Source organism: Neofelis nebulosa, chromosome 17, assembly GCF_028018385.1.
Source record: "Neofelis nebulosa isolate mNeoNeb1 chromosome 17, mNeoNeb1.pri, whole genome shotgun sequence".
NCBI lineage: Eukaryota > Metazoa > Chordata > Mammalia > Carnivora > Felidae > Neofelis > Neofelis nebulosa.
Window position 1 is genome coordinate 62,024,202 of NC_080798.1, and position 23,008 is coordinate 62,047,209.

The 23,008-nt window shown below is 53.2% G+C and overlaps 1 protein-coding gene across 6 annotated transcripts; it reads left to right on the plus strand.

Annotated features, from left to right (window-relative positions):
- The first annotated feature begins 3,368 nt into the window (after positions 1-3,368).
- Positions 3,369-22,926, plus strand: DEF8 (differentially expressed in FDCP 8 homolog). 6 transcript variants are annotated; one of them, XM_058707605.1, is made up of 12 exons: positions 3,369-3,471; positions 7,408-7,541; positions 8,746-8,843; positions 11,325-11,474; positions 12,382-12,523; positions 13,836-14,000; positions 14,533-14,660; positions 14,849-14,962; positions 15,519-15,599; positions 16,378-16,518; positions 16,660-16,769; positions 17,847-19,927. In XM_058707605.1, the coding sequence occupies exons 2-12, from the start codon at positions 7,418-7,420 to the stop codon at positions 17,947-17,949; spliced, it is 1,356 nt and encodes a 451-aa protein (XP_058563588.1). In that variant the 5' UTR covers positions 3,369-3,471; positions 7,408-7,417; the 3' UTR covers positions 17,950-19,927. The 6 variants fall into 6 exon arrangements, with proteins under 6 accessions (XP_058563588.1, XP_058563585.1, XP_058563586.1 ...); XM_058707602.1 differs by lacking the exons at positions 3,369-3,471; positions 17,847-19,927 and adding exons at positions 4,310-4,581; positions 21,066-22,926; XM_058707603.1 differs by lacking the exon at positions 3,369-3,471 and adding an exon at positions 4,319-4,581 and having other exon boundaries at positions 16,429-16,518.
- Positions 22,927-23,008: the final 82 nt, after the last annotated feature.

The window sequence follows — 23,008 nt, forward strand, 5'->3', positions numbered from 1 at the left end:
TGGAGCCCTGGCCTGGCCTCTGGCTGTGCTCCTGGCTAAGTCTCTGGCTGCAGGGGGTTAGGGGTGAGGCAATAGTGGATTTTCTTATATGGCCTTTATTATGTTGAGCTAAGTTGCATCTGTTCCTAACTTTTGAGAGTTTTAATTTTTTTTTTTCAACGTTTTTTTAATTTATTTTTGGACAGAGAGAGACACAGCATGAACGGGGGAGGGGCAGAGAGAGAGGGAGACACAGAATCGGAAACAGGCTCCAGGCTCCGAGCCATCAGCCCAGAGCCTGACGCGGGGCTCGAACTCACGGACCGCGAGATCGTGACCTGGCTGAAGTCGGACGCTTAACCGACTGCGCCACCCAGGCGCCCCCTAACTTTTGAGAGTTTTAATATGATGGGGTATTGAGTCTTAGAAAATACTTTATCTACATCTATTGAGATGATCCTGTGATTTTTATCCTTCAACAAACGGCATTTGGAAACTGGATATCCATATGCCAAATATTAAAATTGGACACTTATTGGGGCAGCTGGGTGGCTCAGTTGGTTAAGCGTCCAACTTTGGCTTGGGTCATGATCTCACAGCTCGAAGGCTTGTACGTTCGAGCCCTGCATGGGGCTCTGTGCTGACAGCTCGGAGGCTGGAGCCTGCTTCCGTGTCTCCCTCTTTCTCTGCCCGTCCCCTGCTCTCACTCTGTCTCTGTCTCTCTCTCAAAAATAAACATTAAAAATCTTTTAAAAATTAGACACTTATCTTACACCATACACAAAAAACTCAACACAAAATGAATTAAACACTTAATATAAGACCTGAAACTATAGAACTCCTAGAGGAAAACATAGGGGAGAAGCTTCATGACATTGGCCTTGACAGTGATTTCATGGATGTAACTCCCAAAGCACAGGCAATGAAAGTAAAAAGAGACAGGTTTTCATCAAACCAAAAAGCTTCTGCACAACAAAGGAAATAACGAAGTAGAAAGTCAGCCTGTGGGATTGGAGAAAATATTTGCAAACTATATATCCGATAAGTGGTTTGTTTCCAAAATGTATAAGGAATTCCAATGATTCAATGGTAAAAAAACAACCTGATTACAAGATAGACACAGGACATGAATAGACATTTCTCCAAAGGAGATATACAAATGGCCAAGATGTATAGAAAAAGATACTCAATGTTGAGGCATTTGGCTGGCTCAGTTGGAGGACCATGTGGCTCTTGATTTCAAGGTCATGAGTTTGAGCCCCACGTTGGGTGTAGAGATTACTAAAAAATGAATAAATAAATAAATAAATAAATAAACTTAAAAAAAAAAGATGCTCAGTGTTACTAATCATTGGGGAAATGCAAATCAAAACCACAGTGAGATATCATTTCGTACCTGTTAGGATGGCTATTATCAGAAAAATAAAAGACGACAAGTGCTGGTAAGGATGTGGAGACACTGGAACTTCTGCACACTGTTCATGGGAGTGCAAAATGGTGCAACCACGATGGAGGGCCGTGTGGAGCTTACGCCAGCAGTTACAAGTAGAGTTACCACATGACCCAGCAATCCCACTTCTGGGTATTTATCTACAAGACCTCGATTTATACTTGAATAAAGCTGTTAAGAAACAAGAACCCTCCAGTGGCTCCTGTCTTGGCACAAACCAAAGCCGATGTGGGTACAAATGCTACAGCTTTGCTTCTCAGTTCACCTTTCACCAGGCTTCCCATTTCACCAATCTCTGGCCACACTGACCTGCTTTCTTTTCCACGGGCACACTGGATCTTTCGGTTCCTCGAGTGTTTTGCACTGTGCTTTTCCCCAGTCCTTCAGTGGTTCTCACCGTCCTACCCTTTGGGTCTTACCCGGAGCCTACTGTCCTCCTCCCCTGGCCTTTTCCACCGTCTGGTCACCCTGTTTATTTCCTTTTTGGTGCTTATCATATCTCTTATTAATTTGTATCTTTGCATATTGTCTGTCTGGCTCCTTGAGCGCTAGGACCTTGTCTGTCTTTTCTCTACTGTGTCGCAGTACCTCAGCCAAGGCCTGGTTTACCAGACACTGATTCAGTTCAACAGCTGGTGCTAATATACCTTTGTGGAAGCCTCTCTCACTCAAGGTTGACCTCACTCGCGGACTTATTCCTTCCTCAGTCCATGTAAGGAAGCACCTTCTGTGTCCAGCCACTGTTCTGGGCAAGCAGCCCTGAAGAAAGTAAACAGAATGCTTGTCCATAACCCTTGGTTTCTGGTGGGGGGAGGGGTGATGGTAGAGACAGACAGTAAGCAAAAAGGTATGAGGCAGGGGTGCCTGGGTGGCTCAGTTGGTTGGGTGTCTGAGTCTCAGTTTTGGCTCAGGTCATGATCTCACTGTTTGTGAGTTCAAGCCCCGCATTGGGCTCTCCATTGTCAGTGCAGAGCCTGCTTTGGATTCTCTGCTCCCTTCTCTTTCTGCCCCTCTCCTGCTCATTCATTCTCTCTCTCTCTCTCTCTCTCTCTCTCTCTCAAAAAACAAAACAAAATAAAAAAAAACAACCACACATTAAATACTACTACTAAGTATATGAGACCGAGGACATCAGACAGTGGTGAGGATTATAGAGAGAAATGAAGCAAGGGCACGGCAAACCTAGAAAGCAGTAATAATACCAACTACTTCAGATCCAGGCTTCACCAACGTCCCTTAACCCATCCTCCACCGATTCTTCCCCTGGCCTCACTGTGCCTCAGTTTCCTCTTCTGTAAGACGGAACAGAACGCAGCGCTTCCCTTCCCCCTCCCTCAGCAGCGGTGAACACCGCCCAGGGTCGTGCAGGTGCCCTCCAGCAGTGGCTGTTCACACAGCGATTCCCACTTCCCTTTTCCCCTCAACCACTGGGCTTTGTTGTTGTTGTTTTTTTAAAAGAAATTAAATACCACCATTTTTTCATTAAGTGTTGTGGTTTCGATTTAAACCATGACTTTTCTGGGGAGCCCTGGTGGCTCAGTCGGTTAAGCATCTGACTTGGGCTCAGGTCACCATCTCACAGTTTGTGGGTTCCAGCCCCGCGTGGGGCTCTGTGCTGACAGCTCAGAACCTGGAAACTGATTCCGATTCTGTCTCTCTCTCTCTCTCTCTCTCTCTCTCTCTCTCTGCCCCTCCCCTGCTGGTGCTCTGTCTCCGTCTCTCTCTCTCTCTCTGCCCCTGCCCGGCTCCTGCTCTGTCTCTGTCTCTGTCTGTCTCTGTCTCTCTCTCAAAATGAATAAACATTTAAAAAGATAAACCATGACTTCTGTGATTACAGGGAACAGAAAATGCAGCACCGCGCCGCGCCGTCTGGAACAGGGCGGGCGAGGCCTCACCCATTTCCCGGAGGCGGACGTGGAGGCTGCGGGCTCGGCCGCCTGTCATGAGCCTCCGGGCCGCAGGCGGCAGCAGCGGGCGGCGGCGGCTGCACTGTGGCGAGGGCGGCGGGCGGGTTCCAATGTGGCGAGGGCGGCGGCGGTCAGGTGAGCGGCGGAGGGGGGAGTCGGGGCGGGCCGGCTGAGGGGCGGGGGTGCCGGGGGTGCGGGGAGCAGGGGCGCTCGGCCCTCGGGGGCTCTCTCGGCCGGCCGCGGCGCCCCCTGCCCGAGGGCGCGGGGGACGAGCGACGGGCCCCGGACCCCCGCCCCCACCCGGGGCGGGATCCAGACCCGACGGGTCGGGGCGCGCACCCTCCGGGCCTCCCTCGGGCGCAGAGGGCGTTGGCGACCCGCGCTGCGGTGCTCCGCGGCTCGGACGCGTTTATCACCCGAGAGGGGGAATGCCGCCCCCTCCCCGCCCCCCAGGTGACGGTGTCACCGCTTCCGGCCTCGACGTGGGGCCCGCGCCACCTCCCAGGACTGTGCCACTGTCCGCGAATGCTGGGCCGCGCCGGGCCTCAGTTTCCTCGCCTATGAAATGGATGCGCGCCCGCCGCGGGTTCGCGGGGGTCCCCAAAGTGTGGCCTGTTGTTGTGAGCCAAGTTGGGGAAGGTGCCTGTTCCCGAGGCGGCCAGCGGCCACTCCGCCGGCGTCAGTGGCAGACAACCCCCCTCCAGCTGTGGCGGGGGTGACGCTAGACCCTTTTTGGTGGCTGTGCCCCAGGCAGGACACCGAGGCTGGCGGAGTCACGAACCCCGAGCTTTATCCTGAAGTCCCCTTGATTGCTAACTCGCGTTGTCCTCCCCTCACTTCTGCCAGAGAAGGGTCGTCTCGGAGGAGGGCAGAGGTGGATAGTGGGCTTAGTGGCTTCCTTTCGCTTTCCTTCCTTTCGCTCAGTCTCCTCCCTCCTGCCTGTTCCGTGGGAGGCCAAGCCTGAGTGTGGGGGCAGGGCTCTCTGAGGGGTGAACCCCGCGGGGCGCGGTGTGTGGGTCCGAGTCAGCTGCTGTGTGCTGCGGTGGCCCAGTATGTTGGGACATCACCTGTCTGTGCTTGGCAGCCCTGAGCGAGGCTTGATTCTCCAACCTGGCAGGAGAGAGACTGAGGCTGAGGGGTCAGGGGACCCTCCATTCATCCATCCATCCATCCATCCATCCATCCATCCATCCATCCATCCATCCATCCGTGGCCTCTGTGCCAAGCCTGGAGCCGGCACTACCCGTAAGCAGGCAAATGAAAGATGCTTTTCCAAGGGAGCTTCCAGCCCAGAGGAGAGCTGCTCAGAAGAGCACAGGTGTTCCCCCTTTGAGCTGCTCTGGCCATATTTTAAAGTGCTGGGGGATTTCCTGGGGGTTGGGCTGGGCATCATGTGATGACAGTGACAGTTTGGTTAGGAGCACCTCTGGGCTGTGGGCTCTCCTGCCTTATTTAACTACATACTTGGTCCTTCTACCCACCCCAGTAGGTAGGTATTCTCCCTTATTTGTGGGCAAGAAAATGAGATCGTATAGCTCATCACTGGGAGACCCAGAATGTAAATCAGGGCCATATGATTCTTAATAACATTAGGAACAATGATAATGGTAAGTTGTAGCTGATATTTATTGGATGCATGCTGCGTGCTGGCCAGGATACTCAGACCTCTGTATTTAATCTTTGTGATAATCCTATGCAGCGGGTACTATTATTATCCCCATTTGAAACGTGAGAAATCAAAAGCAAAGAAAGGTTGAGGCATTTGCCGGAGATCATGCATGTCAGCTAGGAGCTGGCAGAGCTGGGATTTGAATAGCACCAATTCGTTTTATTACCACAAGGCTCTCAGGGCGGCCAGACAGGGTCTGTTTGGGATGTAAGAGACAGAAATCCCTCTCCCAAACGGAAGTTTGGGTCTGTCTTATTTGAGTGAAGCCTGGGGGTGAAGCAGCTCAGGGTTTCTGCATCACAACCCAAGGTGGCTACTCTAGCTCCACACATTACCTCGGCATCCCAGGTGACCAGAGTTAGAGCTGAAGAGGGGCAGTGCCTCCTTTTAAGAACAATTCTCATGAGATCTTTCTGTTTCAATTCTGTCGGTCTTAACATAGTCACATGAGCACATCTAGCTGTAGGGATGCTAAGCCAAAAATCTAGCTCCCCCACAGTCAAAGAAAACACAGACCGGGATAGTTGTTAAAAATAGTAAACACAGATTTTATTGAGGGCTCTTCCAGTAGGGGAGAAGAGCCGTTGGTCTAGAACCCAGTTCGACGCCGAATACGGCATGGGCAAGTGGGAGTTTATAGCCAAGGAGCAGCTTAAAATCATTGCGTGGAAACTTAATGCGGGGGAGACGTCAGGGGTGAGGGGAGGATTCTGGCTAAACCCACCCGACAGGATCTTGGCTGAGGGCAGGCCGGGTGATCAGATGTCACCTGGGGGTGATACCAGATGTGAGGCTGACCGGGCCTCACAGAGTGGGGGACTCTTGCTAAACTCAAACAGCAGGGTTTTGTTAAAATTGGAGTTTACAGGAAGGGCACAGGTGGGCCTGTGATAGATTTTGGGAGCCTGACTAAAGTCTGGTCAAGTAAAGAATCTGTGTCACCGCCTGGGGAGAAGAGGTGAAGGAGTATGGCCCTTCCTGCACCCCAGAGTCCTGCTTCATAGGACACTGTGGCCCCTGCCATTTGGAGAGGCACCAGGCATTGGGGCCCAACCACCCAGTGTGAGCCGCCCAAAGCTTTCAGGTAACAAGAGAGAGGAGGCTTAAGCCCATGGCACCTGTAATTTCCCGTGTTTTGACCCAGGGGCAGCCAGTCAGTGGGTGCCGGTTTCTGCCAGACCAGAACTCCTGACCCACATCCTCCCTCCAGAGGCCAAACAGGCAGGACAGGTCTCACACTGTGGGCGTTTCTGACCCAGATGCAGGACAGCCGCCAGCACTGGGCAGGGGTGGGGGGTGACTTACCAAGGCCATCCGTCTGGGCTCAGTTCTCTTTCTTTTGCAGGGGGTGCAGATAGGGGTCACAGGATTATCCTTGATAATTGCAAGTTATTTCAGACTAAATGGCACGAAGAAAGCAACTAATACCTGTCACTTTCTACAAAGCTGTTTTACAAAACATCTGACTTGCTGTCACCCTGGAGGCAGGGAGAGGCTAAGGAATGTGGCCCCACCTAGGAAGGAAACCCCTGCCCTCACCAAAGCCCCTTTCTCCCTGTCGGAGGCCATCGGCCCTGTGTGTTCTGGACCGAGCCCTCGGGAGGGGAAGCAGCACTAGGTGGTGAACTAAGAACTTCCTCCCCCTTCCTGGGAGCCCAGGGTGTGGGGCCATGTCCTGACTCAGGCCACAGGGAGCCTTGGTGGGAATCCAGGCCAGTGAGGTGCCACCCTGCTGACATGATGATCAACGAGCGGTGCCGGGGTCTCCTCTCCGTGGCCGGCAGAGAGCTGGAGCTCCGAAGGCCCTGGGAAGGTGGGTCCTTCCCAAGGCCACGCTGCGGGTGGCCGAGCAGGCCTGGGCTCTGGGCTCCAGAGGGTACAGCACCGTGACCTCTGGCAGTCTTCACCGGTGGCTCCGCTCAGGGGCTGTGGTTTTGGGTTGCTCTGACAGAAAGGGAGCACAGCTGGTCGGGGCCGGAAGTAAGGAACCGGGTCCTGGGAGGTGGTGTCTCACGGGGGCAGCCGGGCCTTTCTTCCAGCTGGACTGGGGATGAACGAGGCGTCTGGGGCCGACGGGAGGCGAGGGGCCTAGGTTCCGACCGGCGGGGTGCCCTCGGGTGGGTCGTCCCCCTGTCCTAGCTCTGCTTGTGCCACCTGCGGGATCTGAGTGGGTTGCTGTTACTGAGGGGGTGCTGCCGGTGGGGCCTGGGTGAAGGGGCTGGGCTGGCTTGGGGACGGGCAGCAGACAGCACCTGTGGTGTGGGGGTGCCCCACCTGGCCCCTCCTGGGGAGGGGAAGGAGGCCAGGCATCCCCTCTGAGACCCCAGGAACTCGGGAAGGGGACGGCAATGCGGCGAGTGTGGGAGCCGGGCGGTCATCTCTGCCCCCCTCTTCCTCTGCAGGTGGGATGCTATGGAATATGATGAGAAGCTGGCCCGGTTCCGGCAGGCCCATCTCAACCCCTTCAACAAGCAGCTGGTGCCAAGGCAGCATGAGCAGAGGGCCAGCGAGGAGGCCCCAGACTTCGCTTCTGAAGGCGGGTGCTGGGGGGAGGCCTGCGTGGGCAACCCGACCCCTCACATTGTGCCCCCCCCTTCCTAGTTCCTCTTGTGGAGCACGCTGGCTTTCCCGTGGAGCTGGGCTCGTGCTGGCCACTTCCCTTTTGTCCACAGCACAAACCACTTCCCACCTGTTCTTTAGTTTACTTATCTCTGCCCCTCCATGAGAACACACAGTCCTGGGGCACCTCTGTGGCTCAGTCGGTTGAGTGTCCGACTTCAGCTCAGGTCATGATCTCTGTGAGTTCGAGGCCCCTATCAGCCTCGCTGCTGTCAGCAGAGCCCATTGTGGATCCTCTGTCCCCCTCTGTCTGCCCTCCGCCCACTTGTGCTCTCCCCAGAATACATATTCACACACACACACTCCCGAGGGCAGGGATTTATGACTGTCTTGTCACTGCTGTGCCCCAGGGCCCAGCACATAGCAGATGCTCGTTAAAGGAACACTTGGAGCGTAAGCTCAGAGCTGAGGTCTCATCAGGAGACGTTGGAACGCGCTGAACAGAGGCCCAGCCAGCAGCTTGGGAGGTCAGGAGGGTGCGAGCTCTCCGAACGGCAGACTGAGTCACCTCGGGGTATCCAGGGTGTGTGTGGGCGCGCGTGTGCGACACAGAGGTCTCCTACCATTAGGAATTCTGTTGTTCAACCGCCTAGCAGCCTTCAAGCCATATACACATACGCAAAGTATGCCTTAGAAATTGGGGTGTTTTTCTGATACTGTTTTGTACACCTCTTCTTGGCACTATGTGTGTCTTTCCACCTCTTTTTATTTTTCTGTTTATTTTTTATTTTAGAGAGAGAGAGAGAGTGAGTGTGTGCATGCAGGGGAGAGGGGCAGAGGGAGAGGGAGAATCCCAGGCAGGCTCCACACTTAGTGCAGAGCCTGACATGGGATCATGACCTGAGCTGAAATCAAGAGTCTGATGCTCAGCCTCAACCGACTGAGCCACCCAGAGTCTCCCCACCTCATTTCCTGGAAAGGCTCTCTCTTAGTTGTAAAGGATATGGGTGCCTTTGCAAATGCAAACAGGGCAGCTGCAGGGCAGGGCCTGGTTCCTCTCAGGACCTCCTGTGGGCTTCTGTCATCTCAAGGGTCTTTCCCACCCCAGCTTACTCCTGGTGGAAACACAGGTTGATTTTTCCTTCTCTCTCTGCTGTGCTCCACCCCTGCACCCACTCCAGAGGCCCTGCCTGAGTTGCCCCCTGGAGAGCCAGAATTCCACTGCACTGAGCGAGTGATGGATCTCGGCCTTTCTGAGGACCACTTCTCCCGCCCTGTGGTAAGGTTTGGGCCTGGGCGAGCCCCTGAGGCAAGGGGAGCTGGCCATTTCCTTGTCTCCCCGCCCAGTCCACCTGAGCTGGGGCTCCTGGGCCTTGGATCTGAGACCACATGACAGCTGAGTCTCACCCTGAAAACCTGCTTTGGAACCAGAGATGGACTGACCTGGGGTTTGGGGCCTGGAGCTGCTCTTCCTGTGTTTGGCCTTCCCCCTCCTCATGCTCCGGGTTCCTGTGAGGCAGATGTGGTTCCATGTGGGGTCCTAGGGAATCCTGCAGCTGTGCAGCAGGGTGAGGGAGGGGAGGGGTCCTCCTGCCCATCTCCACTCAGCTCTGCAGGGTCATTCTCCTCTGTTTGATATTTTGTTCCGTGGAAACTTTTTGTTTTGTTTTGTTTTGTTTTGTTTTGTTTTAATTAAAGGGCTCTAATGATTTCTTTTTAAAAAGTTTGAAAATCAGAGTGTCTGTGTGGCTCAGCTGGTTTAAGTGTCCAACTCTTGATTTTTGCTTGGGTCATGATCTCGTGGTTCAGGAGTTTGAGCCCTGCATCGGGCTCTGCGCTGACAGTGTGGACCCTGCTTGGAATTCTTTCTCTCTCTCTGCCCTCTCCCACTTTCATACTCTCTCTCTCTCAAAATGAGTAAATAAACTAAAAAAAATCAAGTTTGAAAATCTTTTAGTTTTATGCAAAGTGTCCTCAACTTAAAAAAATTGTTTTTTAATGTTCATTTATTTTGAGAGAGGCAGAGCGCAAGGGGAGGGGGTAGGGACAGAGAGAGAGAGAGGGAGACACAGAATGTAAAGCAGGCTCCAGGCTCCGTCCGAGCTGTCAGCACAGAGCCTGACGCGGGGCTCAAACTTAGGAGCTGTGAGATCACGACCTGAGCCGAAGTCGGATGCTTAATTGACTGAGCCACCCAGGCCCCCTGTGTATCCTTAACTTAAAAAAAAGGTTTATATATTTTGAGAGAGAGAGAGTGAGTGCATGCAGGAGCCAGGGAAGCGCAGAGAGAGAGAATCCCAAGCAGGCTCCACGCTGTCAGTACAGACCCTGACGCAGGCTCGATCCCATGAATTGTGAGATCATGACCTGAGCTGAAATCAAGAGCTGGTTGGTTCCTCAACCACTCAACTGATTGAGCCACCCAGGCGCCCCAGTATCTTCAGCTCTTATTTGAGAGAAACATAGTAACATTCAAATGTAACTTAAGTCAGGGGCGCCTGGGTGGCTCACTCGGTTGAGCGTCCCTTTGAGCGTCCGACTTCGGCACAGGTCATGATCTCACGGTCTGTGAGTTCGAGCCCCGCATCGGGCTCTGTGCTGATGGCTCAGAGCCTGGAGCCTGCTTCCGATTCTGTGTCTCCCTCTCTCTCTGCCCCTTCCCTGCTCATGCTCTGTCTCTGTCTCAAAAAATAAATAAATAAACATTAAGAAAAAAGATTTTTTTTCAAATGTAACTTAAGTCAAAAAAGATTCACCCAGGAGCCCCCAGTTCTCACTGACGTTTTATTTTGAATATGGTCTTTAAGTTTTACTGGTACGGATATGTATTTCATGAAAAAAATTTTGAGCCACTCCTATGGGTCACACACTGAGATCCAAGAGTAGGGGTGTCACCTTCTCTTTGCCTGGTCTCCTGGCGAAGGGCGGCTCCTGAGGGCAGCTGTCTTTCCTGGTGTGGGATCTGCCTCAGCTCCCCAGCCCAGTCTGCAGCCTGGTCTCCTTCTGTGGTGACAGCAGTGTCCTGAGACTAGGGGCTTTGCTGGGCCTTTGCCCTGGGTCCTTGTGAGGTGCTGGGGCTGGGGGTGTGTCTCTGGGCTTGGTGATTAAGCTAGAGGCCACTTCCTCTCCTTCATGACAGGCCAATTGTCATTTCCCCAGCTTTCATCCAAGAGGACACTCTGTAGAAGTAAGCAAAATAGCATAGCGAGAAAAGTGATTCGATTTCTTTATTTGATTATTATTTTTTATTTTAAAAAAATTTTTTATAGCGTTTACTTATTTATTTGGGGGGGGGGCAGAGAATAAGCAAGCAGGGGAGGGGCAGAGAGAGAGGGAGACACAGAATCCGAAGCAGGCTCCAGGCTCCGAGCTGTCAGCACAGAGCCCGACGCGGGGCTCGAACTAATGAACCGTGAGATCATGACCTGAGCCGGTCAGACACTTAACTGACTGTGCCACTCGGGCGCCCTGCAGTTCAATTTCTGAAAGAAGGAAGTTGTGTTTTGAAAAACATCCCGAATCAGGTTTTCAGGGGCCTGTGAGTAGACAGGTCCAGCTGGGGGTCTGGGTGCATGGGGTGGTTCCGACCTGTGCTGTTCACTTTCCTGGGCCTTGAGCAAGTCCTTGGGCCCCAGTTTCTCCATCTAGGCGAGTGAGGAGCAGGGAGGTCTGCTCTGGGCTTCACCTTCACATGGAAAGCGTGCACGGTGGGCATTTGATGCAACCTGATGCCTGCCCCCCCCCCCCCCTCACTGGGCAGGGTCTCTTCCTGGCCTCTGACATTCAGCAGCTGCGGCAGGCCATCGAGGAGTGCAAGCAGGTGATTCTGGAGCTGCCCGAGCACTCGGAGAAGCAGAAGGATGCCGTAGTTCGGCTCATCCACCTCCGGCTGAAACTCCAGGAGCTGAAGGTGTGTGCTGACCTACCTACCATGGAGGCTGAGGGGGGGAATGTAGGAATCTCTCCTTCCAGATGCTGAGGGGCTGAAAGGGGGGGCCCTCGCCCCTTGTGGAGGCTATTTCTCTATTAGTCTGATCTTGATTGGCCAGTCCTGGTCACATGCCACCTACTGGAGCAAGTAAGTGAGGTAAGGCCTGCCTCGAACCTCATTACCTAGAGTTGGTGGGTGTGTGTGTGGGGGTGGTTCCTGAGGATTTTGCAAAGGGGACACTGGTAAGGGTAATGGATTCTGGAGGCCAAAACCCATAGCTGTCCTTGAAGTCCTTGAGTGTGTGCACTCTTTAGCTTGGCTGCCATTGGGTCCCTGACTGGCTCATGAATCCCTGGGAACTTAGAAACTAGAATATTCACTAGGATATAGGTAAGGGTGTGGTAACAAAGATGCCCCCAAATCCAGTGGTTTAAAGGAGTCAGATGTATAATTTTACTTATGTAGAAACCCTATAGGTGGCCTAGAGCCCATACGGCAGCTAATGGTGTTGGGGATCCCAGGCCTTCCAGTCCTTGTGAGAATCCAAGATGGCCTCATGGGACTTTGAGTCTGTACTTAGCAGAAAAAACGTGGGAGGGGGGAGAAGGCCATGTCACTCCTGCTCACACACCCTTGGCCCTAACATGGTCCCAGGACAGCACCTAGGTGCAGGAGATGTTGGGAAAATCAGTCTGTACTCTGGGTGGTTCAGGCCTGACTCATCATTGGCGATTTCTTTCGTTAAAGGGAAAAGGGGGTGTGACGTTGGGGGAGCTCACAATATGTGCTGTAAACGGTACCTGGAAGAACTAGCCCCAGGGGCTCATGGGAAGGGAAAGGAGTTACAGCAGGCTCACCTGTGGCCCCTCCCTGGGCCTCTCTCTAGGACCCCAACGAGGATGAGCCCAACATCCGAGTCCTCCTCGAGCACCGTTTCTACAAGGAGAAGAGCAAGAGTGTGAAGCAAACCTGTGACAAGTGCAACACCATTATCTGGGGGCTCATTCAGACCTGGTACACCTGTACAGGTGGGCTGAGCCCCAGACCTGCTCCTTCTGGGTGGGTAGTCCTGGTCCCCAGGGCAGGGCAGAGACCTTCAGCCCTGCTGCCATAGTCTGGGCTGTGTTCCGGTGAGTTCTCTGCAGTGTGCTCAGTATTTGCTGAGCCCTGAGGGATACTGGGCACAAAACAAGGGACAAGAGACTCAAACTCCTGCCTTTATCAGGCTCACATCCACGTTCGGCTTTCTAGTATAGTAGCCACGAGCCACACGGGAACTCAAACTGATTCAAACAAGTAACGATTTAGTTCCTTACTAGTGCTGTCTACGTTACCAGTGCTTAATGGCCACATGAGGCTGGGGGCTACCATATTGGTCAGTGCAAAGAAAACGTTTCCATCATGGCTGAAAATCTCTATGGATGGTGCTGTTCTGAACGAGCGTATGGTGTGTTAGACAGTTGAAGAAACGTGAGGAAAGAGAATAGCGTTAGGTCAGGGAGTGTGATGGGTGTGACTTTAGGGTGGAATAAAAAGGCATCACGTGGCATTCAAGCAACACTTGGAAGTCAGGGGGCAAGTCAGGAGTATATGTGGGGAAGAATGCCCCTGGTGGGGGGGACTTGGCTAGATCCCCTGGCTGGTGTGTGTCCAGTGTCTTCAGTGTGGAGCAGAGCAAAGTGTGGCTGGGCCATTGCATCTGAGAGGAGGGTGGCAGAGGTGGGCTCAGAGGCGACCGGGCACTTTCTCTAAGTGCACCGGGGGCCGTAGGGCGGCGCTGGACGTGCTTAGGGTTTGACGAGATCACTCTGGCTGCTGAGCTGAGCACCAGCTGAAGGAGGACGTGCAGAGATGGACAGGGAGGATGATGGCCCTCTGATCGGGGTGGGGCTGTTTGGGAGGAGAAGAACCCAGGTGCAGCACTGCCTGAAGGGCTGGAAATGGGCATAAGAGTGGAGTTGAGATGATTTACAAATTTTAGTCTCAGTAGGTGGGAGGTTGGAGTCATTGAAACGCGAGGCGGGAAAACCATGTGTGGGAGGTGGGTTTGTCAAGGAAGAATGAGAATTCCATGTAGACTGAGCGAGCCTGATGCCCTTCAGGCATCCAGGTGGGAATGGCCGGTGGTCTGGAGTTGAGGACGAAGGCCCCGCACGCACCCACAGGGCAAGGCTTGGGAGGGGGCCTGACAAGGTCTTTCAAGTTCTGGGGCCTGCAGTGGGGCCTGGAGAAGCTCTCAGGTCGATATGGGAATCGGGGTAGAGCTGAAGGCCGATCCAGGCTGCAGGATCCCCTCCCTCCCCCGTCTGAGAGGCACGTTGCTGGTCCTCCCCACCCCAGGCTGTTATTACCGCTGTCATAGCAAGTGCTTGAACCTCATCTCCAAGCCCTGCGTGCGCTCCAAAGTCAGCCACCAGGCGGAATACGAGCTGAACATCTGCCCCGAGACAGGGCTGGACAGCCAGGATTACCGCTGCGCGGAGTGCCGGGCGCCCATCTCTCTGCGTGAGTGCCCCCGGAGAGGGCAGGGCGCAGGGTGAGGGAGGCTGCTCCGGGCAGGGTACCCCGGCCAACAGCTGTGAGAAACTTGGATCAGTCAGACGCTAAGGACGGCTTGGCTCCTGTGGATGGTGTCCTGCTCTCTCTCCTGGAGGAGGGAGAAGGGGCTGCTACTGGTGCCTTTTCTCTTCCCGCTCAGCAGACCGGGCTCCCGCCTAGGTCACGTGGGAGTACTCACAAGGCTGCCCTGCTCCAGCCTCCCCGGCGGCCCCAGCGTCACAGAAAGCCCGCTTGGACGGGAAAAACGGCACGATAGTCGCTCGTGCGCCATATGTTAGGCCTTCTTCCAGAGAGTTGCTGATGTTAATTTATGGGGTCCTCTCAGCAGTCCCGTGGTGGGGGTTATTGTCCCATTTTACTGATGACAAAGCTGAGGGTAGCCGGGTGCCTGATTTGCTTCAGGTCTTGGGGCTCAGAAGAGGTTGCGTCAGGTCTGGAGGGTGGCTGTTTGCCTGTATGTGGCCCCTTCCTTTCACAGGGGGCGTGCCCAGCGAGGCCCGGCAGTGTGACTATACCGGCCAGTACTACTGCAGCCATTGCCACTGGAATGACCTGGCTATCATCCCTGCACGAGTTGTGCACAACTGGGACTTTGAGCCGCGCAAGGCAGGGGCAGGGGCATGGGGGGAGGGGTGGGGTTCGTATACAGGGTGAGTGGGGAGGAACTGTAGCCCCAAGGACGGAGAGCCAGTGCTCAGGCCTGGGGAGTGGGGGGAGCGGATCTTGGTCCTGGGGGGGGCGTGGGGGGGGTAGTATGTGTAATGCTGGAGGTGCCACTCCATCATGTCCCCCAGGTGTCCCGCTGCAGCATGCGCTACCTGGCACTGATGGTGTCTCGTCCAGTCCTCAGGCTCCGCGAGATCAACCCTCTGCTCTTCAACTACGTGGAGGAGCTGGTGGAGATCAGGGTGAGGCTGGAGGGGGCAGGGTGGACATTGTCTCCCCCCCCCCCCCCCCACCCCACCCTGTGTGTCCTGGGAGGAGAGATGCCGCCTGCTGAGGGCTAGTGAGGCCCCTTGGCTATCTTTAGGGTTAAAGACACTAGAGCAGTGTCCGGTCACAATGACAGTAGGCCCAGAGGCAATTTGAAATTTTCTAGTAGCCGCCTTAAAAGTAAAACGCAGGTGAAATTAATTTTAACAATATATTTTATTTGATCCAATGTATCCAAAAGATTATTGCAACGTAATTAACATACTACATTATTGAGATGTATTGCATTCTCTTTTTTGTACAATGTGTCTGAGGATAAATGCATCTCAGAGTGCAGTTGGCCTGGACGCTGTGATCTAAACTTGAGCTCGGGTGCAGCTCTCAGATCTGGGACCATCCCGGGGGATGTGACCTAGGGGATGCATCCTGTCCCCTCTTGACCTGGAGTGCCAGCCCCCCTCAGCCACCCAGATGTGCCAGGGTGCAGCTCCGCCCTGGCCGGGAATGCCCACCTGCCCCTCTCGTCCTTAGAAGCTGCGCCAGGACATCCTGCTCATGAAGCCATACTTCATCACTTGCAAGGAGGCCATGGAGGCACGTCTGCTCCTGCAGGTCAGGCCACTGGAGCGGGAGCTGGGGGTCCGGGGTCGGGGAGGAGGAGGGCACATGGGAAACAGAGAGCCAGGGCAATGAAGACACGCTGCGCCCAAGACTTTTTCAGACGAGTCGATAGCTTATGTGTGCTGTGCATTTGGCACAGGGTCTCCCAGACTCCCAAGGAACGTGAGGTCTTCAGTAAGCAAACAGGCAGTCTGCCCACAAAAGCGTTCTCTGATTACGTCCGTGCGAGAAACACTGGGAGAAGCAGGTATTGACCTGAATCTCCACGCAGTGGACCAGGCACAGGCCTTCCCAGGCAAGACTGACCACGAACACACTTTTCCAGGCTCACTTATTTGTTCAACAAATATTCGGGGGTATTCACTGTTCTAGATCCTAGGGAGCAGGGAGCAAAACAGGTAGGGATCCTTGCTCTCACTTCAGGGAGCACCCTTCAGGTGGGGAAGAAAAATAAGCAGAATGTCAGGGCAGGGGTTGAGGTCTGTGGACAAGATACGGCAGGGAAAGGAGGTGCAGAATGTTGGTGGTAAACAGGGCCAGGGCCGGGAGGAGGTATGGCATGCTGGGCAGAGGTGGGGTGTGCCCGCTGTGTTGGAAGCAGCAAGGTGACCGGTGTGGATGGTGCAGGGGGTGCTCTCTGGGGCCCAGACACCCTCTGCAGCCTGTTGCTTCCATGAGCACCCCTAGGGCCCAGATATTGGGAGTGTCGGGGTGGGCAGTGGAAGGGGCCCTCACCTGGTATTGGGGTCACGGTTGCTGGGACCCACAGCTCCAGGACCGGCAGCATTTTGTGGAGAACGATGAGATGTACTCTGTCCAGGACCTGCTGGATGCGCACACGGGCCGCCTCAGCTGCTCGCTCACAGAGACCCACACACTCTTTGCCAAGCACATCAAGCTGGACTGTGAGGTGGGCCCCCTAACCCGGACCGGGGGGCATCGCCCTCTGCTCCCAGTCTCAAGGGCAGGGAGGATGGGAAAACAGCTTGGCCCAGTGTGCCCTTCGGAGCATGCGCTGACCTGCCCCCCACTCTCCACTGTTGCCCCCCAGCGGTGTCAGGCCAAGGGCTTCGTATGCGAGCTCTGCAGAGAGGGTGATGTGCTGTTCCCCTTCGACAGCCACACGTCCGTGTGCACCGAGTGCTCTGCTGTCTTCCACAGGTTAGTGTGGCTCCGACCCACCCTTAGGCCAGGTGAGGGGGCCACCTGCCACAGTGGGGGGCATTTAGGGTCAGGTCTTTGCTGCCTGATTTTCAAAGCCCTTGGCTTTGATCCTAGATACGGGGTTAGACCCTGATGTGAACTAAATTCAAAGTTCCCCTGGGAACAAGCACCTGTGGGGCTGGGGAGGGTGCTGCAGCCCAGACCCCAGGTGTGCACACGGTGTCTGACCTGCTCCCATTTTCCACCAGACCTGAGATGTAGCAGAGGCCAGAGGTTCCTAGACTTCCTGGTTCCTGGCACCCTCAGTGTCCCGGTGTTTTTTTTTTTCAAACATCCCTAGGCCGAAAGAAATACCAACATTTTTATTAAGTACTTAGATTCAAACAACTTAAGCATTTGTGACCAAAAGACTTAATGGGTTGTTTGGAAAAAGAACACACCTATGTTGGAAGAAAAATAATTTAATTCTCTAATAAGCACAGTTACGAATACTAGGTGATGCCTGCTGGGCCCTGCGTGACTTCTCACACTGGACTCAGATGGCCACCCCCCTTTTCTGTCCCCCATTTCTGTGCCACGGGTTTTTGCCTGGCACTTGCTGTTTGTCCTAGCATCCAGTGACACCGTGGAACTGGGATTGCCGTCACCGTAGCAAAAACAAATGCTGCAGGCATGGATTCCCTTGAGCTAGCAGTGTGTGTGCTGTGTGACAGATATCAAGCATTGCTGTGTCACCACCGAATCTTAATAGTCCCCAGGACCCTGTGCCCCCCCAGTGCCCTGGGCGGAGGCTCGGCACAATGGTGGTAAGCACAGGTAGGGAAGCCAAGCGGTGAGAGCGCCCGGCGGATGGTAGCCAGCGGGCAGGTGCGGACCCTGTGCGAAGGCCTGCGCTGAGAGCCGGGTCGCAGGCCCGGTAGACACGTCTGGGTGCCGACCTGGCTTCTGCCCTTTGGGAGAAGGGGGATGTTAGAGCCTGGCTTAGGAAGCCTGTGAAGGCTCAGCGGTAGAATTTCACATGCAGGGAGCCCGGACCTTTCCTAGGGCTGACCCCCTGTCCCCCCCTGCCCCCAGGGACTGCTACTATGACAACTCTACCACGTGCCCCAAGTGTGCCCGGCTCACCTTGCGGAAGCAGTCACTCTTCCAGGAGCCTGGTCCAGATGTGGATGCCTAGAGCAGCAGGCACCCCCACCCCCACCCCAAGCCTTTCTGGCATCCAACCTGCTGGTCATTGCCAAAGTCAAGGTGTTTTTTGTGTTCTGGAGACCCCAAGGGGGCAGCCCCTGGACGTCTCCCTTGTGTGGGGCCGGAGGGGTGTAAGCAGCACCATGAGGCCCGTCATCTGTCTCCCAGGCATTTGCTGGGATGTGGTGCAGCCTGGCTCTTTGCTGGGTGTGCTGCTGTGAGGGCTTCAGGGCTCCGTAAGCAGGGGAGTGGGCAAAGGGCGTCTCACCTCCCCGGTGGCAAAGAGCCTTGGGGCCGAGGCTGCTGGGCTTTGGCCATCCTGAAAACCCAGAGAGGACTTTGGGGGAGTGGCCAACAAACCCTGGGGATGCTGGCTACATACACCCAGACTTGGCCTGAGGAAAATCTGCAATGGATGATTTGGATCTACCTGGAGGCTCCCATCCCCCAGCTCCTTGTCTGTTTGGAGACTTCTAGTTGTCTCTGGCTGGGGTCGTCCACAACTGTCTCCTGAGGGCTCTGCCCCTGCCTCTTGAGGTTCTGTCTCTAGGTTCTCCTCTGACAGGATCAGCCCAGGGGTTACCTGTTCTGTACAACGTGGAGGGAAGGGGGCCGTGGTCTCTTCCTCCTACTCCCCCTGCCGCTGCTCAGCCCAGCCTACCCTGGTGCTCCAGGCTGGGTGGCTGGGGGTCCAACTGGAAGAGGCTGTCCTGCTTCCCAGTTTGGGGCAGGGACTATGCCCTTGGGGGAATTCTAGTTTAGGCAACGGGGTTGGCAGCAGTAGGCCTGTGTGGCTCTTCTGGGAACTCTCTGCCTGAGGAGCTCCATGCTGCTGCCACAGTGCCTGTGGAGGGCTCTGGACGGCCCAGAGACCACCAGCCAGTGGTCTTTTGCTTGGGGCCTGGAGGTGCTGGGAGTATTTGCTCAAGGGAGCGTTGGGCAGGAATCTTAGAGCCCATGCGGGAAGCCTGGAGCACAGGATGTGGAAGGTCCTGTACACCAGCTGACAAATGGGACCCTTAGGCAGAGGGTGAGAAGCCACAGGTTCTTCACTGGTGGAGCCACAGTCAACCTCGGTATTTGCAGGGACGTTTTGTGCTTTAGAGACCTTGCCATTGAGGGGGGAGTCCTGTGGGAAGGGGACATTTCAGGATGTGGCTCTCCAGCCTTTTGTGCCCTCTTGCCCAGACTGTGGTCAGCTGTTGATGCACATGGTTAACATACATATGTGGTGGGGGTGGGGTGGGCAGGGAACATAGCCACTTGGGTATCCATCACCTTTGGCTAGGAAACCCAAGAGGAGATGCTTCAGCCAGCAGAAAAGTCGTCTTAGCCTGCTGGAGGATCAGAGGGGTGGCTAAAGACCGTGTCCCCTCCTCCTGGCTCTTCTGCGCCATCAGAAAAGCCTCCGTTGGTGGCTTTAGGCAATCCTCTCGCTGAGTGTTCTGATCTGCCTTGGGGTAACAGTGAGAAGCAAACATTGGTGAGGTTGGGTCAACAGGTCCCTGCCCTGCTTCCCCTTCCTCTCTAGGGCTGAAGAGGGGCTTAAGGTCCAGATGCCCTTTTCCTGCACCCCCAGATCCACACATTTTCCACCACTGCTTTCCATTTCTGTCAGAAGGATACTGGCCATTCCCGGCTTTACCGTGTAATGGACATCACATCATTATAGTTACAATCACCACGTCCATAGAAAGCGTTAATAAGTTGGCATCTGCTGGACGAGGAGTTGGCCCCCGTTTCTTTTTAACAACCCCCATTCCCTCCTCCCCCAATATCGCCATCTTCCCCTTCTGGATGACCGAGTCTTTAAACAAAATCACGTGTGGGTCTTGGAATCCAAGCACTGTAGCCAGAACCCACCAAAGAGCCAGTTTGCACGGCCAGCGCTTCACAGAAAAGCAGCAAGGGACACCTGGTTGTACTGATGCCATAGCCGCTGTCTCATTAAATCTGTGTTCTCTAGACTCTGGTGTGTGTGGTGAATTGGGGACAAGACAGGATTTATTGACATGCAGACCAACTGCAGTCTTAGTGAAAGCCCACAGCCTTCCCCATCCAGTGGGGCCAAATGTGATTTGGTTTGGGGAGTTTGTGATGAGTGTCAGAGGGCTGAGTGTGTGGAGTCCCCTCAGCTCCATGTCTATGAAAGATGAAAACACATAACTTGGGGTTGTTCAGGCTCTAGGAAGCATCGAGCACTGAGCCTGGCGTGCAGAGAATGTTCGGTAAGTAGAAACTGTGTCTTCTGGAGTCCTCATGGTTGAGGGATTATCTCATAACCCAGTGGAATCAGCGGGAAACTGGCTGATCTTGCAAGTCACATGTCCAGCTCCTGGCAATCTCTTTCCCAAGCTAGACCCACAGAAGGGCCCTCACTGCAACTCAGGACCATTCCCATTGCCCTGGGCTTCAGGAGAACCCTAACTGCCCCTCTCCCAAATTACATTCAAGCCTCTGTATATGTACATTCTTTTCAGAGAGATGATCTACAGTTTTGACCAGGATCTCAAAGGGGCCATGACCCAGCGAATATAAGGAATCTTCTGATAGACTGTAACCCTAACCCTAAAGAAACCAGAGAGCTCTATGGGCGCAAGCCGAAGGGAGGGAGGAATGGTGTGGGAGTGCTGTTTGTGGGCCTGGTCTTGGCATATTTGAGCACACACCTCCAACTACAAGTAACTAAAGCTATACTTTGGATACTTGATGTAAGATGAATATGTTTTCCCTCTCTTTTAGGTGATGAAATGGTATTTTCTTTTTACCATTAAATTTTTTTTTAATGTTTATTCATTTCTGACAGAGAGAGAGAGAACATTAGCCGGGCGGGGGGGGGGGGGGCGGATAGAGAGAGAGAGGGAGATACAGAATCTGAAGCAGGTTCCAGGCTCTGAGCTGTCAGCACAGAGCCTGACGTGGGGCTAGAACTCACAAACCGTGAGATCATGACCTCAGCCAAAGTCGGATGCCCAACTGACTGAGCCACCCAGGAGCCCCTCTTTTATCATTTATATATTGGCAAACTTAGATATACAGAACTATTGCAAAAACATTCCCATTTACCTATCTCCTGGATTCCCTAAATATTAATTTTTTTTTTAGCATTTATTTATTTTTAAGAGAGAGAGACAGAGCACCAGCAGAGGAGGGGCAGAGAGAGAGGAGACACAGAATTTGAAGCAGGCTCCAGGCTCCAAGCTGTCAGCACAGAGCCAGATGCGTGGCTTCAACCCACGAACCGCGAGATCACGACCTGAGCTGAAGTAGGACACTCAACCGGCTGAGCCACCCAGGCACCCCTGGATTCCCTAAATATTACCATTTACCTCATTTGCTGTATTCTTTCTGTGCACATGCACATTTCTTTTTCTGAACCATTTGGCAGGGAGTTTCAGAGATGATGCTCCTTTGCCTCTAAATACATGTGTCTTCCTGCCAAACAAGGACGTTACAAGGCCACAGTGCACTTATCACTGGGAACTTAACATGGACGCATCACAGAACCTACAACAAAACTTACTTAGATTTTGCCATTCAGCTGCTATGTCTGTTTAGTCTTCTTTAATCTGGAAGGGTGCGTGATGGACCCCTTTAAAAATCACAAGGTAACTGGGGCGCCTGGGTGGCTAAGTCGGTTAAGTGTCTGACCCTCAGTTTCTGCTCAGGTCATAATCTCACAGTTTTGTGGATTCGAGCCCCGTGTCGAGTATGGAGCCTGCTTGGGATTCTCTCTCTCTGTCTCTCTCTGCCTCTCCCCCACTTGTGCTGTCTCAGTCTCTCTCTAAATAAACTTAAAAAAAGCACAAGTTAATAATTTTGAAGACTATCCTTCAATGCGGGTTTTTCTGATAGGCTTCAGGCTTCGCGCGTGGAGTGAGAATTCCCCAGAAGTGACGCTTTGATCTACTTGTCTCCTGCGTCCTTTTGACATGTTTCTGTCATTCTTTAGGAACCGCTTACTTTCTAGCGTAATAAGGTGTTCTTGGTTTTTCTTGCGCTTTCCCACTCCTAGCCCTGAAACCAGCCATTTCCTCAAGGAGCCCCAATAGCTGTTAGTGGACAGTGGTAATTCAGTAAACAAGATGTGGTCGTCGGGTGTGCTCAGTCCTACTGGGCTGTGACTGCTTATAGGTCCTTTTACCAGACAGGAAATAGTAGCCCCTTCATCGACATCTAGTCCTCCATAAACATATTAAAAACATGGGTTCACACTGATACTCCCAATTTCAAAGTAATGCCACAAGATTCTTTCCCCCTTTTAATATTTGTGATTCCCTTCCTTGACAGAAACCTGGCTCCGTTATCTATAATTATTTATTTGCTCAATCCTAGAACGCAGAGAGTACCTTCAGCATTGCCAACCTATGCCTCTGTGAAAAAGAAGCCTAGAGTTTAATTTTTTTTTTTTAGTTCCTTTTTGTATTTAGTTGAGGGAATACAGTCAAAACACAGCATTCAAAATTCACTTGGGTGTTTCTCCCCTTTCACTGTGCATATGTAATTCATGAGAAATATGGTTCCATTCATGTACTCCATTTTATTTCCCTATTTTTATTTTTTTAAATTGGCCTCACACCTAGTGCAAAGCCCAACATGGGGCTTGAACTCACGACCTTGAGATCAAGAGTCAGAAGTTTAAGCAACTGAGAGCCACCTGGGCACCTCTTATTTGCCTATTTTATTGTTGTGATATATTAACATGGTTCCTAAAGTCAGAACTTCACAAGAGGCCACGGTGCCTGGCTGGTTCAACAGACTTGCCTGTCTCTCTCTCTCAAAAATAAACATTAAAAAAAAAATTTTTTTAAAGGCACTTTAAAAAATAAAAACCTTTACAAAAGGTTCGTCAAATATCTTCCTCCCCCGTTCTTTGCTTCTTTCCACCCCTTCCCATCAGGTAACCAATGTCTTTGGTCTCTGGCTTCTCCTTTCTGGGTTTCTTTTTGCAAAAATGAGTATGATACATGTCTATTTTCTTACTTCGTTTACCCCTTTTTTAAAATAATTTTTTTTAACATTTATTCATTTTTGAGAGATGGGGACAG